Source organism: Nesoenas mayeri (genome assembly GCF_963082525.1).
Source record: "Nesoenas mayeri genome assembly, chromosome: 2".
NCBI classification, from domain to species: Eukaryota; Metazoa; Chordata; class Aves; order Columbiformes; family Columbidae; genus Nesoenas; species Nesoenas mayeri.
The window spans coordinates 18028394-18050389 of record NC_137543.1 but is presented as its reverse complement, the minus strand read 5'-3'; the positions used below and the strand labels follow the sequence as shown (position 1 = coordinate 18050389).

General features: G+C 36.4%; 1 protein-coding gene across 3 annotated transcripts in view; it reads right to left on the bottom strand.

Annotated features, from left to right (window-relative positions):
• CSMD3 (CUB and Sushi multiple domains 3) overlaps positions 1-21996 on the bottom strand; it is a gene marked incomplete at its 5' end in the record, with an annotated part of 620447 nt that overhangs the window by 521051 nt on the left and 77400 nt on the right. For all 3 annotated transcript variants that reach the window (XM_080338547.1, XM_080338548.1, XM_080338549.1), the window contains one exon: positions 21384-21606. In XM_080338547.1, the coding sequence (XP_080194673.1) occupies positions 21384-21606 (223 nt within the window). The remainder of the gene's footprint in view (positions 1-21383; positions 21607-21996) is intronic.

Sequence of the window (21996 nt, the reverse complement as noted above, 5' to 3'; positions counted from 1 at the left end):
CCCATTTTGCCTTCCCTGACTTTGACTGCAATGTTAAAATTACATATTTCCCTATTGGCATATTTGTTTCCCTCTTTCATGAAAATGAAAAATCTAGCATTTGTTCATTTGTTTCCTTTTCAGTCTGTTCGAGTTTTTGCTGTTGTTGTTGTTTTTATTGGGGTTTTTGGTTTGTTTTTGGGTTTGTTTGTTTTTTTTTTATGTGTGTCTTCAGTAATAATTCATCAGACATGTCAGCATCTCTGATCTCTGAAGAGCAACCTAACCACCTATCAGTAGAAAGTTCCAAAAGCAAGGAAAACTAAGTAGATAGCAGCAACAGTCATTTATAAAAGCTAGCCAACAGAAAAGCAAAAAAGGGCAAGGTAATATGTTGTTAAAAATTAAAGTATGCATTTCACTCTCAAGAACTTTGATGACATCCATGACATTGAATACCTAATTAAACATCTTTTTGTAAACTCCTGTTAAATACTGAAAGGCTGCAATAAGGTCTCCCCGGAGCCTCTAGTTCAGAGGATGATACTGAGGAAATGTAGAGATTGCTAAAGTTGAGAAACACAGTGTCTAACATGTCAGCCTACAAAACTGAGTCTGAAAGATAAATTTCACTTCAGAATTTCTTGAAAAAAATGAATTAATTCTTCACCATTACTCCAGTAAAAGTAAACTGATTCTCATGTAAAACAGCTATAAATATTCGTACAGATCTTAGAAGAGTATTTCTATATTTGCACAAATATACCCAACTTTCCTTAGTTTCCAATATACATTTGGGGTGGCTTTTCTGAGTTATTTAAATTATTACTTTTTCAGGTAAAGGAATTATAAAAATGAAGTTTCACACTAAAATATATGTATATTTTAAAATGAGTACACCAGAACTTTCCTGAGTAAAAAAACCTACTATTTATATTGTACATATGAATTTAAATCTCTGAATATCTGAGACTCCTATGTCTAATCTAATGGATTACATCAGCAATATTTCTTTGATTATATATTTCTGATCTCTCTATCAACTGTCAGAGCAAAACTAGTTTCCCATTAATTCTTCAGTCTTGTGGCCTTTTCTGGCAGCCATATTCTATGCATCCACCTATGCATCCATGCCTTTGTGATTTTTGATCAGGACAGACCATGTCCAGGAAGTGAGTTTCAAGAATGTCAAAGGCTAAAAAGTCAAGCAGCAATAGTAACTAATCCAAGAGTGGATCATATATGCTCCAAAAGAATTCTGATGAATTGGATTACACAGTCACTCATGATGGCAATCAAATCACTACCCAAACTTAGTAATTGATGGAGAAATAATGATTTATACTTTGCATTTTTGTAGATATGTTCTATTTTCTCAGCATTATATTTGAAAGTAAAATAATCCAGGTTAATTACAATTGTAATAGATTCTTTTTTAATCCTTCCTACTTGAAACTTTTTTTCCATTGACCCAGTATGCATGTTCTTATAGTACTCAAATAATCAAGCATCCTGCTTTTTTGCTAGTGTTCTGCTACACTTTATTAGAAAAATAACTAATTTAAAGAAAAGGTATGAATTCTTTCATAATAATAGAAATAATTATATGAAATCTAAAAGTGACAAATTACAACGGATGAGACAAAGTTCAGTTACCTTGTTGAACTAGTTCTTTTATTAATCCAACAGTTTAGAAGTATTCAGAAGGGATTGGACAAGTAACTAATAAGTAAACTCGGAGTTTAGCAGTATGTCACTGAAAGAATTGCTAGAGCTTTAGGACAGATACAAAAATCTCATTATTCAATAAATAATTCAATTTGTAGGCAGTGAGTTAAACTGAGGCTCTGTCATGAGTGTATTTCACGTGTGCACTGGGTGCATGTGTCGAGGTTTGGGGAGAGGGGGGTGGGGGGCGGAGGTCTGTGAATAGGGATCAGGGACTGACTCGTGCTGGACACAGCTGGTTCCAGCTCCACAACAGACCCACTGCAAGGCACAGATGAGTGCATAAGTAAAGCTGGTGAAACCTCTGTGAAAACATACTTAAGAAGGGGCAAAATGCTACACAAGCAGTGAGGAGTGAGGTAAACAAGAGTGAAAAAAGAGACCTGTGAACACCAAGGTCAGAGAAGGAGGAGATGCTCCAGGCAAGGTAACAGATTCCACTGAAGCCCGTGGAAGACCATGCTAGAGCACGTATCCACACTGTAGTCCTTTAGGATCCCACTCAAGAGTAGATGGATATTCCCTGAAGTAATTGCAGCTCATGGAAAGGACTCATATTGAAACAACCCATGGAGGACCCAGGCCGGAGCAGGGAAAGGTGTAAGGAGAAAGAAACAGCAGAGAGGAACTGTTATGGACCATCCACAAGCCTGCATTCTCCATCTCCCCTGTGCTGTTCCAGGAGGGGAAAGGTGGAGGAGGTAATGATGAAGGTGAGCCTGGAAATAAAAGAGTGGGGATGAAGGAAGGTATTTAAATTTTTGTCTTTGTTTCTCACCATCCAACTCTATTTTCACTGGAAATTAATTACATTAATTTTCCACAGGTTGAGTCTGTTTTGCCAATGACAGTAATTGGTAAGTGATCTCCCCACCTTTATCTTGACCCAGGTTGTTTTTTTCATCTTGTTTTCTCTTGCTGTCCTGTAGTTGAGGGGGAATGATGAAGTGGCTGGGTGAACATCTGTCAGCCAGCCAGTGTCGGCCCACCACAACTTCTAATGTTCTTTCTTACATACCAGTTCGAAACAAACATTTTTGAAGTCTCAAAAGCCTGTTGGCAAGGGAAAACACTTTCCTACTGAGTAATAGACTCTGAATCTAATTAAAGTTTTTGGGTGTGCATGTGCAAATGCACATGTTGAGAAGTAACTAAAGGTGTTGAATTGCATCTGAGAGTATTGCAAGTTAGATTTGTAATGTCCAGGTGAATTTCAACTGATGTTTGGTCTTCCAATTTTCCTTCCAAGGAAGCAGTTACTTACTCATTGAATTAGGAAGAAAGTGAAAAATGTAAAGGCTTTTTTAAAAGAATTCTAGTTCATATATGGATAGAAGTAACTCCTATGCTTTTTATAGATCTATTCAATCAGTTTAAAATAGGTAAACAGTATTTGTCTTAATAGCCTATAAAACAAAGCAAACAAGATTAAGCAAAAGTGGCTGACTAGATTCAAGTTTCACTCTCACTGAAATGTTAATAAAACTATCTTATACTTTATTGAACAACTCATTAACAAATCAACATATGATTTATGAACTAATTTATTTTTGTCAAATGATAATTTTTCCCTGTCAAAACACAAAACTGTTCGTGCAATCTATTATTTTAAAATAATGATCATAGGTCAAGGCTGAACATTTTTAATTGAACAGCTGCTTTAAACTAAACAATCAATTACTCATCAGGTTCTGGCACAATCATTATATTCTTTACAAAGCATGTTTCTAAAAACTGCCACCACCCATTATCAGTGTGAAACTTTTATTATCAATGCTCCACTGTCCAACGAAACAGACTTTATGAATAATTTTCTTTCCTATAAAAGTCAATTTATTTTAATACATAAAAAATAGCAAGAAGAACTTCAAACAGTAATTAAAAATCTTGCTTCTTGGACAGAAAAACTATCAGGGAAAAAGAAAAAAACAAAAACAAACAAAGAAACCCACACAAAAAACCCACCAATTACTTTTAGATCACTCAAAAACATCCTAGTTCCTTATAGTAACAAGAATGCAAAAATGATTAAGCAAGAATATCATGACATTCTCCTAGAATAGAATAGAATAGAATAGAATAGAATAGAATAGAATAGAATAGAATAGAAATAGAATATTCAAGTTGGAAAGGACCTACGTTGACCATCTGCCTGACTAATTCATGGCTGACCAAAAATCAAAACATGTTGTTAAGGGCGTTGTTCAAATGCCTCTTAAACACTGATAGGCATGGGGCATCAACCGTTTAGGAAGCCTGTTCCAGTGTTTGAACACCCTCTCAGTAAAAACAGCTTTGAACCATTCACATACGTCCTGTCACTGGATACCAGAGAGAGAAGATCAACACCTTTGTCTCCACTTTGCCTCCTCAGGAAGCTGTAGAGAGCAATGAGCTCACTCCTCAGCCTCCTTCTCTCCAAGCTACACAAGCCCGAAGTCCTTAGCCACTCCTCATAGGACATTCCTTCCAGCCCTTCTTCTTAAACCTGGGTAAAGATGTAAGGTACATTTTAGCTTTCTAATCACCAAATGAGGGGAGCCTTCTGACACTGACTTCACACTGATTCTAGAGATTTGCACACTCTTCTGTGAATTGGTTCATTTAACAATCCAGACAAATAATTAATCCATTAAAAATAAACTTAAGTCAATCCACAAAGGGATATGCCTGATGAGTTAGAGAGCAAATGGAAGTGAAGGATCACACAGATAGTCGGAGGAACACAGGAGGCAGATTTTCTTCTATAAGTCAAAACAAGCTTTTCGATGAGCTCGACTTTTGTAACTTTGCCTTGATGTGTGAAAATAGCACAATATGGAAAGGAGAGATGCCATATTTTGTTTATCACCCCTGTAGGTGCCAGGAACTTCCAGAAGAGCTTCAACTTCTACTAAATATTCTGTGGAGTTTTGGAATTCATCCATAAGCAAAATGCTTGTGACGTTATCACCACACATGCTATCTCCGTTCTGGTACAGCCATAAAGTTGTAGTAGCAGGACATGTGAAAGAGGAAAAACTATCTGCATATATTCAAGAATCCATGCTTTTAATATGAAAACCTGACTGTCTGTCACGGAGGCACCCCGAGGTTAATTTAAGGGACAACAGAGTCCAAACCAACTTTTATTAAACCGGTGAGAAACAGGGTTTTAGCACTCCAAAAGTGACTTAAATACAGGTTCGGATATCAGTTGAGGAAAATTATTAAGGGGCAGCAACTAATACAACAGGCGGTCCACAGAGTGCATGCACATGGCTTCACCCAAAACAATGCTGGAGCCGTCCCTGAGTCCCGGAGAAGTACACACTTGCCTAAACACGGTGTGGGATTATTTTAAAGAGATATACGTACTCATAGTGAGTACGGAAAGTGTACACTTGCAATTGTGTGAGCGTAATTTTATAATACACTCGCAATCCTGCGAGGGTTAATTTACTTACACGTGCAAATGTGCACAGAATATTACACGTGCTTATGTGGAAGGACGGGAGGAAAATACACTCGCGATTGTGCGAGGAAATAATTTATACACGTGCTCGGATTGAGCACGGAAAGTTACGCATGCAAATGTGCACAGAAAGTACACATGCCTGTATTAAGCATGGAAAGTACGCATGCAAATGTGCATGGAAAGTATAAATATACTCGCAGTTCTGCGAGAAGTTTTACTCACACCTGTGGTGGCAAGGCAAGCGCAGTCTCCATCCCGAGGAGGGGGCTCTCAGTGGCAGCATCTTGCTCGTGCTCCGAGAGACCCGCAACAATGGGCGGAGTCTTGACGAGAATCCCGTTTTTCTATTGGCTGATCAGATCTGACTGTAGGCATTCTAGAAGATTCTCTGCACCCCCACACTGGCTGTGGGTGCCCCTGAAGCCTCCAAACATCCCCCACACTGGCCGCAGGTGCCCAGCGGCTCAGTGGTGCCTTGGCACTCCCTTCTCCTAATGGCCCTGGCCAGGGTGCTCTGGGGCCAAATGAAAGAAGCTGTCAGCCTCAAGTAGCAGAGAGAGAGGGATATGTGCCTACTCCTTCCATACTGAAGGAAGGAGGGGGAGAGAGGGGGCTTTGCATTCTGCCACACTGTCTTAGCATATAAAATCATAGCTGAGTAACAAACAAATCATATCAATCCATCAGCTAAATTAGCTGGTGTGGAGGGGTCTTGATAGATAAAGATTTGTTGCTGAATTAGTCAGGCTCAAAGGAATCTCAAGGCCGCTTCAAGAAGCTGAGAACAGAATCTGCTGTGAGAAAGAAGGGCGTTCCTCAGTCAGCGGGGTCCTGGCATGGCGTGAATCATCGGACGTATCATCAGTGAGACTCCAGTGCATGGACAGCCCATGATACTCATTTAGCGAATCCATGCTTGGAGCGTGGACGCGTGATTAGAATATAGTTGCATATATAAGGAGGCTTGTTTCTGTAACGGCTTTAGCGTGATTCACATTGAATCGAATTGTTTGCTAAGTCCTTTATCGCTCCAACAAGCTGGAAATCAGACTGCAACAGTTAAAAAAACCCAAACCATTTTGTTCCCTTTTTTCCAGCAAATTTGCACTCAGAGTCAAAAGCAACCTACTTTTTTCACAGACCCCTGTTCACTTTAGAGTTGAAGATATAGGCAGAGTATGCAACAGAGATCAAGAGAGGGAAGTCCAGAGTATGCTAGCAGAAGGTGTCTCTCCTCTAACACAGGGTATTATTAACTTTGTACAGAGCAGTCTGAAGCGTGTGGTGCTTCAAGTCAGAGCCTGAATCCATTTCAGTGGGAAAAGTATGTATAAAGATTTTATTTTTGACCACTATTTTAGTAAAGAGTTAAATTCATTTTCATGCTTGGAGTACCACAATCATTTCAGGAAAGAAATTTTCAAAGATTCCGTTAGTTTTCCTAAAATGCAGCTAGCGTTTGTATTTAGAATTACACATCTGTAAATAATTACAGGTCTGCCAGGTCTGCATCTAGCATAAGTCCACTTAGCTAATCTGTTTTGCAATTATCAAACAATAGGTTAGTCACTGTGTTATCTTATATCCATATATGAGTAACTTTGACTGATAGTAAATAGAATCAGATAGTGGAGTAAACAAGAATTTTAAGGGAAATAATCATTCCTGCAAACAGGATATCTCACAAAAATGTTGAGTGAGCTACTTGCATTTCACGCCAACATAAGCAGTAACAGTTGTAATTTTTTACTTCTCTAACCGATAAAGACAGTCAAAGAAAAAAACTATGCAGGAACTTTCAAACATTTTCGTTGTCCTTTCATTGCTTGGATATATGCTTTATAAAATAACTTTTTCAAACCACTGGGACACATAGTGCAAAGTGAAAAATCAATACAAAATTATTCTCAGACTCTATACTTTTAACAAGACACAGTGTTTTTTAGAACACTAAAGGTTAGTCCTACTCTGCATTTTTCTTGAAATGTTACCTTAGAATTCAGCACCTGGGTCAACTAACTACATCTCTAAATACCAACCTGAAAACTTTGTCAGTGTGTTGAATGTAGTAATTATTAAAAAAAAACAAACAAACAAAAATCCCAATAACTCCTCTATTTTTGAAATGGCATCTTCGTGGCTTAATATTAGTTCAAAAGTTTCTTACAGCTGCACCACATAAATCAGTGTTAAGAACCACTGTCATATAAATCTGGATCACATTAGCATAATAATGAAACCTGGTATTGCAGTATAGTGATCGATAACCTAGTGTGGATCTAAACAACAAGAAAACAATGTCCAATAATACTCTGAGAAAAAAACAGATTTAATTTCCCAAGACAACCATTGAGAAAAGAAAGATTAAACCTACTTCACCCAAAACACAAGGACAAATACGAAGTTTTTTAAATCCTCCACATAAAAATAAACAAACATGTCAAATGTAACTCCAAGGTGTAATATACCTAAAGCTGAAAGCCTAGCAGAATCTTGCACCTTATTACAAGTGCAAATGCTCTGATGCAGATAAAAATTTGTCTGGATTTTTCTGTTGAGCATTTTTTGTAATTTTAGTTAAGGCCACTGTGAGATCTTAAAAAAAAAGTGATCCTCAAAAGTAGTAATTTCACAGATAGAAATTAAAAATAGGAAATGGCAAAATTTAAAAAATAAATAAATAAATAAATAAACATTATTGGGGGAAAATTCATTACAGTGGGCTTAGAAAGGCAGGATGGAGACAGATAAAACAAATATATTAAGGAACATGAAATGGAATGGAATTAAATAAGTGATAAATTATAGAAATAATTTGACAGTTAAAGCAATAATGTAAAAATAGGAAGGTACAAATACATTCAGAGCTGATTTTTGATGGGAAAGCCTAACTGAATCCTTTAGAATCAAAAATTTCATTGGGGAAGCAGATGGGGGAACACAAACAAACAAGCCAAAAAAAACCAACCAAACACACAGACCTAAAAAACCTTTCTTTAAATTCTCTACATAGTGAATAATATTACTTTTCATACCTCTGAGTTTTGTATTTTGGACAAACAAGATGTTTACTTGATTTTTCGATTTTTTTACATGGCATGGAATATTTTGTGATTATTTTATATTTTAAATATTTGTTTAATTCTATGTTTAAATAAATTTTCACTTCCTTGAAGTGAAATTTCACTTGAAATCACAGAGGAATTAAAAATAATTTATAGGAACTATTATAGCCATGACTCATTTTCACATGGTCTGCTTTAATATGTGTACAATGGCACTGGGACCAGACAAAGAATAGCAGTAACCTAAGAAATACCTTAGTTTCAAACTTTAAAAACACTAAACTTTAATTTAATTCCAGATTTTGCCATGGGAGGAAGCTTGTGCCAGTGGTAACAATATTTGTCCCTTAATATTTTCTGTTGCCATCAAAGTGTAGAAATCCTTTTGCAATTTATCAGCAGCTACTTTCTAAATAACAACTGAAACACCACTGTACATGAACATTTGCAGTACAAAAATAGCCTAGAAGAACCACTGTTTTCACTCAGGACTTTGCCACTTTTGTGTATCTGAGAGTCTTCATGGGTCTGCTATACTCTTAGTAGCAACTATCTCTCCTCATTCCTGGCATATCTTACTTGTTGCTTACTAAAGTTTCTCATTTAAAAAAAAAAAAAAAAAGTATAATAAAAGATATATATCGAAGATACTGTCTATTTGTCTCTCTGCTACCTCTTCACAACATTCATATTTTATACTTCCTGTTTATTAGTTAGACTATCACACTGGACCTCGTTCATTTCACTTTTTCCAATACTCAACATTCCACTCAAAAATATGAACTCCATTACTTTTACATAGATGCTTGTTACTCCAGAGAGGTGTTCTCAATAACTTTAATCACCTTGTAAAAGGGTATTTGAGAAAGATCCATCTTCAGGCTTTAGCAATAAATGTCTTTATTGGTTTCTTGCAGACCATAGATAAAAACCACCAACATTTGTCTAATAAAATATTCCTTTTGGATAGTACTAAAGAAGACTTGAAGGAGATGAGGACTCTGTACTTGCAAATATCAGTTAGAACTTTGTCTACTTATACAGTTTTAGTATGGCAGATGTATAGAAAGTCACTGTAAGCTGTGACCATGAGAAGCAAATCTATTTTATCTTAGAAAAATTTTTAATATTGTTTAAAAGTGAATAAATGATATATTTCTCTCTATGCGCCATTGATTTAATGTTATAAAGAAGCAATATTTAACGAACAAAATTACTTCAGTCCTATGTATATATGTTATCAAGCTAAGTTTCTTCAAAAGCGAATGTGTAGTGTATGTGTTTTACAATGCAAAAATCAAAACACACCCGAGTAATATAAACGGATCAAGACCATATAAGAAGTTTGTATAGATTCATGACTGAATTTGTAAATCCTAAATGAAAAAAACATTTTTGCTTAACTGTCTGTGCAGTTACATTTAGGTCCTGAAGACCTTCACTGACTACAGGATAACCGACAGCAGATTTGTAGATAATTTTCTGAATCTCAGAAGATTCAGGAATTTCTAGTATACTGTTGGCATTAACTTGTACTTAGGTAAAACAAAAGATAACATATTTTATATTTACATAAATAATTTGAATGATAAAATACTGATTTAAAACTGTCTAATGCAATGTGATCTATAGGGGGCACTATTCAGTAGTAATTTATCGTATTCACAATTTAAGACAAATATTAGGAGAAGATGAAAGTTCTCCAGTTCCAGACTTAGGCCTAAACAGTCCTTCATTCTGATAAGTGTATATGTAAATACACACACATATACACATTTGCACATAGACTCACGTTTATTCTGGCTTTCTGCAGACATACTAGTTTGAAATAGAATGATCACACCTCTCTTTAAAAAAGATAATCTGTTCTTGTAGGACCTAAACATTCAGAGTTTAGTTTAGCAATAGTATATGGTTGTTCTAGGCACATTCAGATTCAATTATCAACTTTATGAGGTATGTTGATTGTTACTGTCAACTGCAACAATACAAAGTGAGTTTAACAACCAGTTTGAGAGTTACCTTTCTGCCATGTAAGCAAGTCTAACCCTTAGACACTCCTGCAATAGAATGAGTCTTTCCCATAGACTATAATTTTCCTGGACAAGACTATTATTGTGAACTATTATTCTTCCTTCTTTTATAGCTGAAACATATGTGGAAAACTAGTGCCCACATACAGTCTGTGCTGGCATACTGTGGTATAATGTGGAATAATAATAGATAGTTTGGGTTAGAAGGGATCTTTAAAGGTCATCTAGCCCTCATGCAATGAGCAGGGATGTCTTCAACCAGATCACGTTGCTTGGAGCCCTGTCCAACCTGATCTTGAATGTTTCAAGGGATGGGGCATCTACAGTTTATCTGGGCAACTTGTTCCAGTGTTTCACTACTCTCATTGTAAAAGGTTTCTTTCTTGTATCTTATATCTTTCCTACATGAGTCTGAATCTACCCTGAAGCTTTAAAACCATTACTCCTTGTCCTAATGCTACTGGCCCTACTAAAAAGCCTGTCCCTATCTTTCTTGTAAGCCTCTTTTAAGCATTGAAAGGCTGCAATAAGGGCTCCCCAGGTCTTTATCCTTCTTCAAGCTGAACAACCCCAACTCTCTCAGCCTGTCTGACCAGGAAAGCTGTTCCAGTCCTCTGACCATTTTCATGGCCTTCCTCTGGACACACTCTGGTGGGTTCATGTCTCTCTTGTACTGAGGACTCCAGAGCTGGATGCAGTATTTCAGGTGGGGCCTCACCAGAGTGGAGCAGAGGGGCAGAATCACTTCCCTTGACCTGCTGGCCACCCTTCTTTTGATGCAGTTCAGGGTACAGTTGGCTTTCTGTGTTGTGAGTGTACATTGCTACCTCATGTCCACTTTTTGTCCACCAGTAACCTCAAAGTCCGTCTCCACAAGGCTACTCTCAGTCCCTTCATCCCCCAGCCTGTATTGGTACTGTGGGTTGCCCTGGCCCATGCACAGGACCTTGCACTTGGCCTTGTTGAATGTCCTGAGGTTAACATGGACCCACTTCTTGAGCTTGTCCGAGTCCCTCTGGATGGCATCCGGTCCCTCCAGAATGTCAACCACATCGCTCATCTTGGTGTCGTATACGAACTTGCTGAGGGTGTACTCAATCCCATCATCTGTGTCACTGACAAAAATGTTGAATAGTACTGATCTTGATACGGACCCCTGGGGGACAACACATGTCACCAGTCTCCATGTGGAGATTGAATAATTGACCACTACCATCTGGATGTAACCATTCCACCAATTCCTTATCTGCTAAACAGTTGACCTATCAAATCCATATCTCTTCAATTTAGGGAGAAGGATGTTCTGGGGGATTGTGTCAAAGGTCTTACAGAAGTCCAGATAGATTATATCCATAGGTCTTCCTTTGTCCACTGGTGTATTCATACATGTGTATTGTATATAAGTGGTCTACACAACAAAAATCAACTTTGATTCCAAGGCTGTTTCAAATCCCATAAAGCAATTTAGCAAAGCAAAGAAAAATTAATAACTAATATTTAGCAGAGCTGGTTCTGAGAGATGACTACATTCATCTCCCTTTAAAACTGGTATTTGTACTCTTCATCTTTATAATGCTAGTTACCAGGTTTCAAAGAAGATTGTAATTCTCAGAGACTGTAAAAGAGTTTTTTCTTGCATTGCATGAGAAGTCAAATAAGCAAGCTAGTCCAATATCCATCAGCTACTTCAGAGTAACCACAATGGACATCCTAGTTACTTTAGAGAAAAATATCCAATGGAAGGCTGATAATGGGAAAGTCTCTTCCTAAAGTCAGTTAGCAGAAAGTTATATCCACCTTCAAGTGATGTTCACTTTTTTTGCTTGCTTAATTGGTTTTGGTTTGGCTTGGTTTGGTTTCAATTTTGGCTTTAAATCCTTACCATTTAACTCTGGACTCGGTTGCTAGCTAAGTGAACATCTAAACATTTTATTTTTTTTTTTTCCTAACATGCTAAAATCTTGGTTTCTTCACAATAATGTGACAATAATTAGAAGAGAGCAGTTGCACCTTATCTGGACAAGCACTTTCTTTTATCGGTTTTAATTTTCTGCTTTTCACTCTTGATGTGTTTCAAGAAATTTAACATAATATGAAAATATTGCCAAGAGTGTTGCACAATTATATGAGCTACTTTTTTTTCAACTTTGCATTTATAATCTCAATGCAAGTAATTTTATTGCTTCAATGTGTTTTCTTCAAAAAGCAAACTTTTCAGATTGAAAAATAAGAAATCTTCATTTAAATGACTTGCATGCTCTGAAGCCATCTCTCAGAGCAGGATAACTATCATTACACTCTCATACTTTTTTTTTTCAGTTATTTTTCTTTCTCTACAAGCTACAATCTACAAGCTTTGTTGTATTTATTGCTGTGTGTCTCTACCCATACTCAGTCCATTTTCAACATTCGCCGTATCTTCTATTTACACCTTTGCTATTGTTTTTTGTTCATGCAGTGAAAATTTTCTTGCTTAGATTCATTCATTTCTGTTATCTGTCTCATCATTTTCCACATTAATTACTCATTCACCATGCTTTCTCTCTTTAATTGCAATTTTAACTCCTTCAGTCTGCATTGGTCTTTGGTCTTTTTTCCTTCTGCTTCCTTATGTCTTCATTGGTCTTTGACTAGCACTTATACTTTTTTATTTTGTCTTTCTTTGTAGGGGGAGAGTGCTATCTGATTTAGTTTTGTTCACTGGTCCATAAATTCTCAAATTCAATTCCTTCCTTTCTTCTCTTAGCATGCAAATACTGGAAAAATCTAGAAAACTGTGGATTAGGTGAAAGAAAAATCAATGTTTCAGGGATCAGCAGTTTTAAGGTGTTTCCGAAGTGCTGAATCCTTATTTTGATTCTCATCAGCTCATAGTTTCTGCTCTGGTTGCCAATTTGGATAGAAAGTGAACACTGATGAGAGAAGAAACGTAAATGTACTTAGGGCATAATAAACAGTCTGAGCAGAAAACAACTCAAAGTGCTAAGTTTGTCTCTGATGATTATGAAAACTTTTTATGTTCATTAAGTGATCCACTGTCTCCCTATCAACAGCTCTTGGCCTATATCAATAACCAAAAAGACAAACAGGTGAGTGCAAAAGAAAGCTTTGTATATTTCCAGTTGTCAAGGTTAGTTGGGAATGATGACCCAAATGACTGAAAATATTTTACTCTGATGTATCTTAGAGCCTTAATAACCAAATAGGCAAAGAGATTTAATCTAGAACCTCACAGAGCTATGATTTTTTTCTTTATTTTATTAGTACTGAGTCTTCTAACTTGAGCAACTGTTATAATAGTAGAAGAAAGGTGCAGAACTAACAGGGGGTAAGTCTACTAACAGGATTTTAAATTGCAGTAATATAAGTCAAATGATAGCATGACTCAGAAAGGGTCTTTATATGGTTTACGTGAGCAAGGCTTTGTTCATATGAGAAGAATTTTAAAAGAACAAAAGGATACACGTGCATGAAGTAAAATGGAGCTACAAACAACAAAGCTTGGATTCAGAATGGAAAATCAACACAACATCGTGGTATTTTGCCCAGGTGAGACATTGGCACCAGCTCTGTGTACCCTGTACTACATCTCGTAGTACTGTGGACCACCTAAAGACAAAGAAGTGTGAAAGGAAAAAAATAGGAAAACAAGCCTTTATGTCAGGAAATTCTCTGAGTGGAAATCCTGACATATTAGAAATGGAGGATGAAGGCAGTGAAAAGAGGAAAAAACGTAGGAATTTTTTTAATCTTCTGGTTTTCATGACAATTAGTGTAAGAAAGGTTAGAACACTTGCTAATAAATAATAGGATGATAGATTCCCAAAAAAAAGTATGGTCATGAGCTTGGCCAGGAAATAGAAAAGGGTGTAAAAAAGATATAACTTCCACAAAAAATTCAGGTTAAAATTCTAAGGACCAGAAGAAGGAAAGAGTTTGAGTTACAAGAAAAAGATTATTGTAGCTACTGTAATGGCATTAGGTGACATGTAGCAAGCTGGACATTGCACAAATGATAGCAGCATAGCCTAATTGCTGCCTGTTTGTGCCAGACTTCTGCCTCTTAAAAGGAGAAACACATATTCGGCATAGTTAGAATAAGAAATAGAAAAACAAACAGAGCTATTTAATAAGGGCACTGAAAGATTTTAATCTAGCCAACATTCATTCTTTTGCTAGCCTTCCTTTTTCAGAACTTTTATGTAAGATAATTTTGACAATTTAGAACATGTATGATGTAAATCACAATTTTTCTAATTTAAAAATAGAAAATTTTGTATGCAAAATCTAATCTTCCAATAGTACATTTTTCCCCTTTTAAAATTGGAAATAGTTAGCATTTTGCTTAGTGCTACTTATTTTTTAAGTAAGAATATAAAATCACTGAAGTATCCTTGATTTTACTGTGTTTTTTTCCTTTTTTTTTATTTGTTTTGTTTTGTTTTGTTTTAATTTAGCTCATGTCCTGAATGTTTTTCAATAAGATTTTATGTGTAGGGAAAAAAAAAAAGATGAATGATCTAAATTATTCAGAGAAAGTATACCTTAAATTTGTGACTAGTTCTGAGGTAAACTACAATGTTTGATTATGTTGTCAGGGATACTTGGCACATTTATCATGGAGAGACAGGTATCAACAATGCTATCAGGTCAGGAGCAGGCACTGACAGGTTTACAACAGGGTGTTCAACTCATCCAAGTGTGTGTTCCCATATGAGCTGGAGAAAGCGCTCATCCTGTTCCTATTGTGGTTCTCCAGATCACTGAAGCAGGTCCAACTCCTATGGCATGGTCAGAGCAGCCAGTTTGGCTTTTCATCCTGGCATATCCAATAGTCTTCCATGATCATTTCAGTTAGTATAACCCAGTCCAGGGTCAAGAAAACAGTCAACTTGCCTGCTTGCAACCCTAACAATATTTAATATGAATTAATATTAAGTATTTGTTGTAATTTTACATATTTCTACTCCCAATTATTTTTTCTGCTCAATTAGTTAGATCAAATAAATTAATTTTAGTTGTATAGTCAGTACTACCCATTCTAAGTGGACCAATATATGTTATCCCATATGCTCTGGAATTAAAAAACAATGAAGTATTTTAGTTTTATTTAAGTTTAGTTTTGACCTTATTCCTCTGTTATGTGATAACCTTTTCTTTTTTTGTGTAATTTCAAAACCATTATCAAAGTATGAATCTGTTTGTTTAGTACCAAATTAAAACCTTTAGAACTGTTATGGTGAAGAGAGCATACTCAATTGCATTTAAGACTAACAGCATCCTGAAATTTTAAAGATCTACTTATTAATCTTCTGAAAACTTTTTTTCTCTTCGAGTAGTTGGAGACTAAATGTTAAAAATGTAGGCCTACCGAGGGCCTGGATATCTCCAGTAATTTCAGTGATTTTTTATTATGCAACTCAGTTGTACTGATGAGGTAAGCTGTGCATTTGATTCTGTTTGCCTCAACTGGGAGTACAGATGAAAGGATGATTCATTTTGCTTGAAAACATGAGATTAGAGAAGATGAGTATTAGCTCGCCTTTTAAACACTGAGAATGCTAAAGCTTCCTTTCTTAAGATGAAATTAACCATGAGTAGGTAGAAGAAAGATTTTGATCCATTCCATTAAGTCTCTGGCCACAGTGACCATATCAACATTTAAAAATATCTCTGCAGATATATGCTGGTCTTGCAGGCTCTCAAACAGAAACAAAATATATCTTTATTAAGTATACAAAACTTCCAGTTTGTCACACCTCCTTTTCTCATGATTTTCAGATGAACATATCCATACTTCTTTTCACTTATGGAAACAAATGAATAGCTGTCACAAAATGATTATATCTTTTTTGCTAACGGTGGAGGTTACCAAACTCCCATACCACATCTGTGTTTTTGAAGATCATTGTATTTGAAAAATACATTCCCTTGGAGCTGTGAACAGACCTTGGGTATATAATCACAAGTTATTATTCAATTATTTACAGTTACTTCTAATATCACACTGCAAACTCTTTAACTATTTAGAGAAAAAAACATATATTTTAGAAAACTGTTGAGTATGACACCTCTTTTAAAAAATAGTGTTCAATTCTAAGTACCTTACTCCTTAAAAAACAACAACAACAACAACAACAACAACCCTGCTCTTTGGTATTTACTGATAATATATCTTGTGTTGTGCTTAGAAATTTCTCAAAAAAAAAAAATCCAACTTGCAAAGTAAAACACTTGCAAGTAAATGTCAGAATTTAAGTTACCATTCTTTCATTCACCTACACAGGCAACATCACTGCCACTAAGCACGGTTTAAAATTAATTGTGGTTTTAATAAATCTATTTAAAGAGTGTCATGAAGAGTTCCCAATAACCAATTTGTATAATTAACCCCATATTTTGTTTTCTGTGATGCCTAAATCTTTAAAGGCAAGTGTCAAATGGTTTTCTTAGTTTAATATGCAGTGTCAATACCTGAGGAACCCAACAGACCTTCCTGGTCCCGACCAGCCTCAGCTGGGTCTCCCACCCATCGCTGCCCATGGGTTCTAGGGCTCCATTTCAGCCCACGCTGAGACATCCAGACTCTGCTAAAGCTCTGTCCCTCTCCCTGCCTCCTGTATGAGCCCTGCAGCCTTACTCTGTGGGAACCTTAGCTGGCCCCATTTCTTTTTGCTCACAGCTGGACTCCCTGAAGGGGCCCTGGACCCAGTTCATCACTTGCCATGCAGGGAGCTGTCGATGGACCCTGTTACCAGTCCCTGGTTCTGACTCTATATTCAGGCCCTGCAGGACTGTGCCTTGTCAATGCAAACATAGCCTGAGCAGGGTCACCCTCGACTCCTGGTTTGTGTCCCTTGTGGAGCAGTCCTGCTCTTGCCACTCCCTAATATATGGCAGTAGCTACTATGGTGAATTCCTTCCAGGTTAAACTTAAAAAATATTTTTCATAACATGCAAGAGCTTTTATCAGGTGATTCCAATTTGCTTTTGCAAATCAGTTGATTGATGTTTTATCATTTAAAATCACACCTTCCATTAATGTCATTTAAATGTGAGATGTCTTATCAGTAGTGAAAACAAAACTGCTATTTCTCAAGCTGGGCACCCAGATAGTTGAAAGCATGTCCTTGATATGCATCTCCAAAAGCATAGCTGAAATCATTCATCTAGTAACAGCCAAAAAATATGTGAAAGGCAGAAATTTTGAAAAAAATTGAACCGAAGTTTTATTTGGAAATGTACCTAGATTCAGAGTAGCAGTCAGAAGTATTAGCTACTTTCCAAAATGGGGTGTATATAAAGTTGCAATTTAAAAGTAATCTTATAAAATCGAACTCTGACTTTTACCCTTTCTTAAATTACTTTTCATTTTTTTGAGGAAGCTAGATGTACAAGTGTGAAAGAAAACATACACAAAAGTCAGATGCACTGGGAGGGCAAAAAGAGAGCCCTAAAAATAGACAGTGTCTGGGACATAACCCAGAAAGACTCTCAAGTATGAAATTTTGCTGAGAGCTTGGTTCAAATTCAGTAAGTAATGCTATCTATACTTTTTTTTTTGTAGTTGATTTATGGAAAGATGTGGACGGGTTTTGATAGATTAAGACCTGTTGCTGAATTAGTCAGGCTCAAAGGTATTTCAAGGCCGCTTCGAGAACAGAGTCTGCTGTGAGAAAGAGGGGCGTTCCTCAATCACTGGGGTCCTGGCATGGCGTGAATCATCGGACGTATCATCAGTGAGACTCCAGAGCACGGACAGCCCACGGTACTCATTTAGCGAATCCATGCTTGGAGCGTGGACGCGTGATTAGAATATAGTTACGTATATAAGGAGACTTGTTTCTGTAATAAATGACTTAGCGTGATTCACATTGAATCGACTTGTTTTGCTTAGTCCTTATCTCGCTCTACAGAAAGATTTTTTTTTTTTTCATTTAGTTCACAGTTTTAAACTATTCTATGTTTTCTCTATACTTTGAGGCAAAGATTTAGCATATACAATCACAACAATGAGAGAGTAATATTGGCTGTACACTTTCTGTAATGGCCATATCTGACAGGCTTCATTTCTATTTGTTATTATTTAGCTGCCATTTAAGTGCCATCTAAACCAGTTAAGACTGTCAGGCATTCACTGAAGACACTCAATGACTTCAAATTTCAAGAAGATTCAATTCTGAAGAGAACAATTAAACAAAGAAGTACAAAACTGGATGAGGATGGAGTCAAAGGTCATGAGATTCACAAATAGCCCAACTGAAAAATATTTTTCAGTAATGTAGAAACTTTTTTCAGTCAAAATATTGAAGTAGATAAAGAAATAGAGTGGCCTTGTCTATCTGAGACTTTTTTAGCTGTCCAGGTATGTATTTTACAAATTCACCTATATATCTTCCCTGAAAATATTTTTGTCTGTTACAAAATTGGGAGAAGGATGACTAGTGTAATCTGATTACATTTTCATTAATGTCACTAAGAAAAATGATAAAATCCACTATCATATTAGGAAGAAAATTTCCACAAGCAACTGTATGTCAGCAAAACTTCACTTGTTTGAGGAAAAACCTTTTGCAAATAGAAAATTCTAGGAAACACCACCTTACTACTTGCTACCGAAATCTGAGGAAAAAAAAAAAGCAACAAACAAACAAACAAACAAAACACCATAAAAGATTTAGTAAAGCTTGCATAATTCCACTTTCACACTTTCTTTATTTAAAACCTAATTTTTGACTCCAACAAATGTGTACTATTTTTTACTGCACCTGCACATTGGCAAGGTTTTGTAAGTCTTACAGAAGTAGTCTATTTCAAGACCTATATGGAGGCTTAATCATCTTTTCCTTTTTAAGTGCTGACTTCTTATATTTTTTTCTACAGAACTCCTTATCCTTTTCCTCACCAGAATGTAGTAGCATCCGAAATTTACAATACTGAAACTTTTGAGCATGTCAGGTTTCCTTGACTTTCTCTCAAGATACTGACATTTTAATATAAAAATAATCCTGCACACATGTATCTATATATGTAGATGGATCTTTATGTGTACAGATAGATATGAACATACCTGTGCACACAAATATATATAAAACTTCTTGGTAGCTTAAACAAGATACACAAAGAAAAGATTTCTGCTTCTGCAAGGTATTATTTTCCTCTTCCTTCCATCCTCCTAGCTTCCATCACCTGTTTTCTCTGATGTTCATTAAAACTATAAGTCTGTAAGAACCATAAGCTTCTAGCAGTAATAATGGTTTTATTGGAACTTGTGCAAAACATTGTTCACATACTCTTTGAGATTACAATTTAGAATGGATTCACCAATTAGAAGTCTTGAGTGACAGTGAGGGACCTTTTGGGCTCCCACATGGGATCAAATCTCCATGTAAATTTTGTCTTTTGAGGAGTAGGCAGAAAGGAGGAAAACTACATGTTCTTGGATTTTCTTTTGAAAAACAGCCTTCAAATCTTTTAGATAGGAGTTCCCTGTTTCCTGCAGCTGGTATCAAAATAGCACACAAACACTCTTGAAACAGGAAATATAAAGGGAAACACAGAAGCACAAAGAAAAACAATTTTATTAGAGATATGTTTCTCCGTATCTGCTGGGCAACATCAATGACAGTGGAGAGGTGAGTGAGAATATGTGAGAGAAACAACCCTACAGACAGCAAAGGAGGACAGAAGAAGATGCTTCAGGCACTAGGGCAGAGATTTCCCTGCAGCCCATGGTGCAGACCATGTTGAGGCCGGCTGTCCAGCTGCAGCCCTATGGAGGTCCACAGTGAGCAGATAGCCACCTGCAGTCCATGACGGACTCCACAGGGGTGCAGATGGATGCACAAAGGAGTCCCCATGGAGAGCCCATTCTGAAACAGGCTCCTGATACCTGTGATCCACGGAAAGAGGAGATTCTGCTGGAGAAGGTTTTCTGGCAGAATTTGTGACCCTGGAGGGAACCCACACTTGAGCAGTCTGGCCCTGAAGGACTGCACTCAGAGAAAGGAACTCATACTGAAGCAGTTCATGGGAAGGACTTACATTGGAGAAGTTCATGGAGGACGGTCTCCTGTGGGAGGCAACCCTCACTGAAGCAGGGGAAGAGTGTGAGGAATATTTTCCCCGAGGAGGAAGGAGTGGCAGAGGCAATGTATAAAGAATGTATGTTACTCAGATCCCTCTGAACACCCCTCAGGGGTGTCAACTGCACCACTCAACTTGGCACCATGTGCAAACTTGCTGAGGGTGCACTCAATCCCACTGCCTACGTCATTAACAGAGATACTGAATGCTATTGGTCCCAATACAGATCACTGAGAGACATCAGTTGCTACTGATCTACATTTGCAACTCTTTGGATGTGAACATCCAGCCTATTATCCATTGAACAGTCTACCCATCAAAACCATATCTATCCTATTTAGCAACCAGGATGTTGTGTGGACCATATCAAAGGCCTTACAGAAGTCTAGGTAGAAGATAACTTGACTTACAGAAGTCAGGATAGATGATTAGAAAGATTCCTAGTAAATGTATGGATAATCTATCTGTTGCTATTGCAGAATTATTATGTATCCCTCAAGCTGCAACCTTCCAGAACTCTGAAATAGACACTGATAAAAAATTTTCTGTGACCCATCATACTCTTGATTTTCCAAAGTTTTTTCACTCTTGTTATCCCTTTGTGTTAGAAGAATGGTCATATACAATTATCAAAAAGTTACCTATTTTCTGTCATAAATACATTACCTTTTTCTGATCTCTCTTGAAAGTCTCCTGTTACAAACATTCCAAAAGTTCCACCACTACTTGATCATGCAAACTGGGACCTCTACAATGTCATATTCACTTTACATTCATTTATCCATGCTCATATGCTTCTTAATTAATTACATTTTGTTTAAATAAATTTTATATGAGGGCTAGATTAACTTTACCAATTACTTTAACTAGAATTAAAACACACCATATAGATTTAAAGACATTTATGATTAAGGAAAGTGTACTTGGAAGTCTATATAAGAAAGAATCTATAATTTTAAAATATTAGCTTTAATTATTTTCTCAGATATTTTTAGGATACAAGCAAGTTATGCTTTAATAATGTTTATTCTTTACCTTGTCCTAAAGTTTGCAGGATGAGGATGCCCATCATACAATGACAAATAATCATATTCTTCTTCTAGAGCAAAAGACTGAAAGACAATCTGTATTCTGTTTCTTTCTTCTGCTATTATAACCCACGTACAGTTTGCACCATTTGGATATCCATATGGGAAGCCAGGGCTTTCTATAGTGCCGTTAAGTCCTTTTAGAGTTCCACCACAGGTATAAATAAATCCTAAAAAAAATCCAAGGAAACAAAAGTTAACAACACATTTTTATATCAAACTTCAATAAAATACATAATTGAAATCTATGATTTCTAAAAAATTGTCAAAATACTTCTTTGCAAGGACTGCATTTAGAAAGGTAAAGCCCATGTTTTAATAAAAATTCTGGCCACTTAATGCAAAACAACCCCACCCACCTAACAAATGTGTTTTCCATACAGTTTATGTAAAGACATATGGTAGCATCTTTGCAAATAAATATATATATATAAACAACACTTATGAGTATATTTTGTCACCTATGAGGCAAAGTATTTGCTTCAATTCCCTTTTTTGAAAACATGAAGAGAAGTAACCAGAGCAAAGTAAATTAGTCTTCATTTGGTGCCAGTCTGATA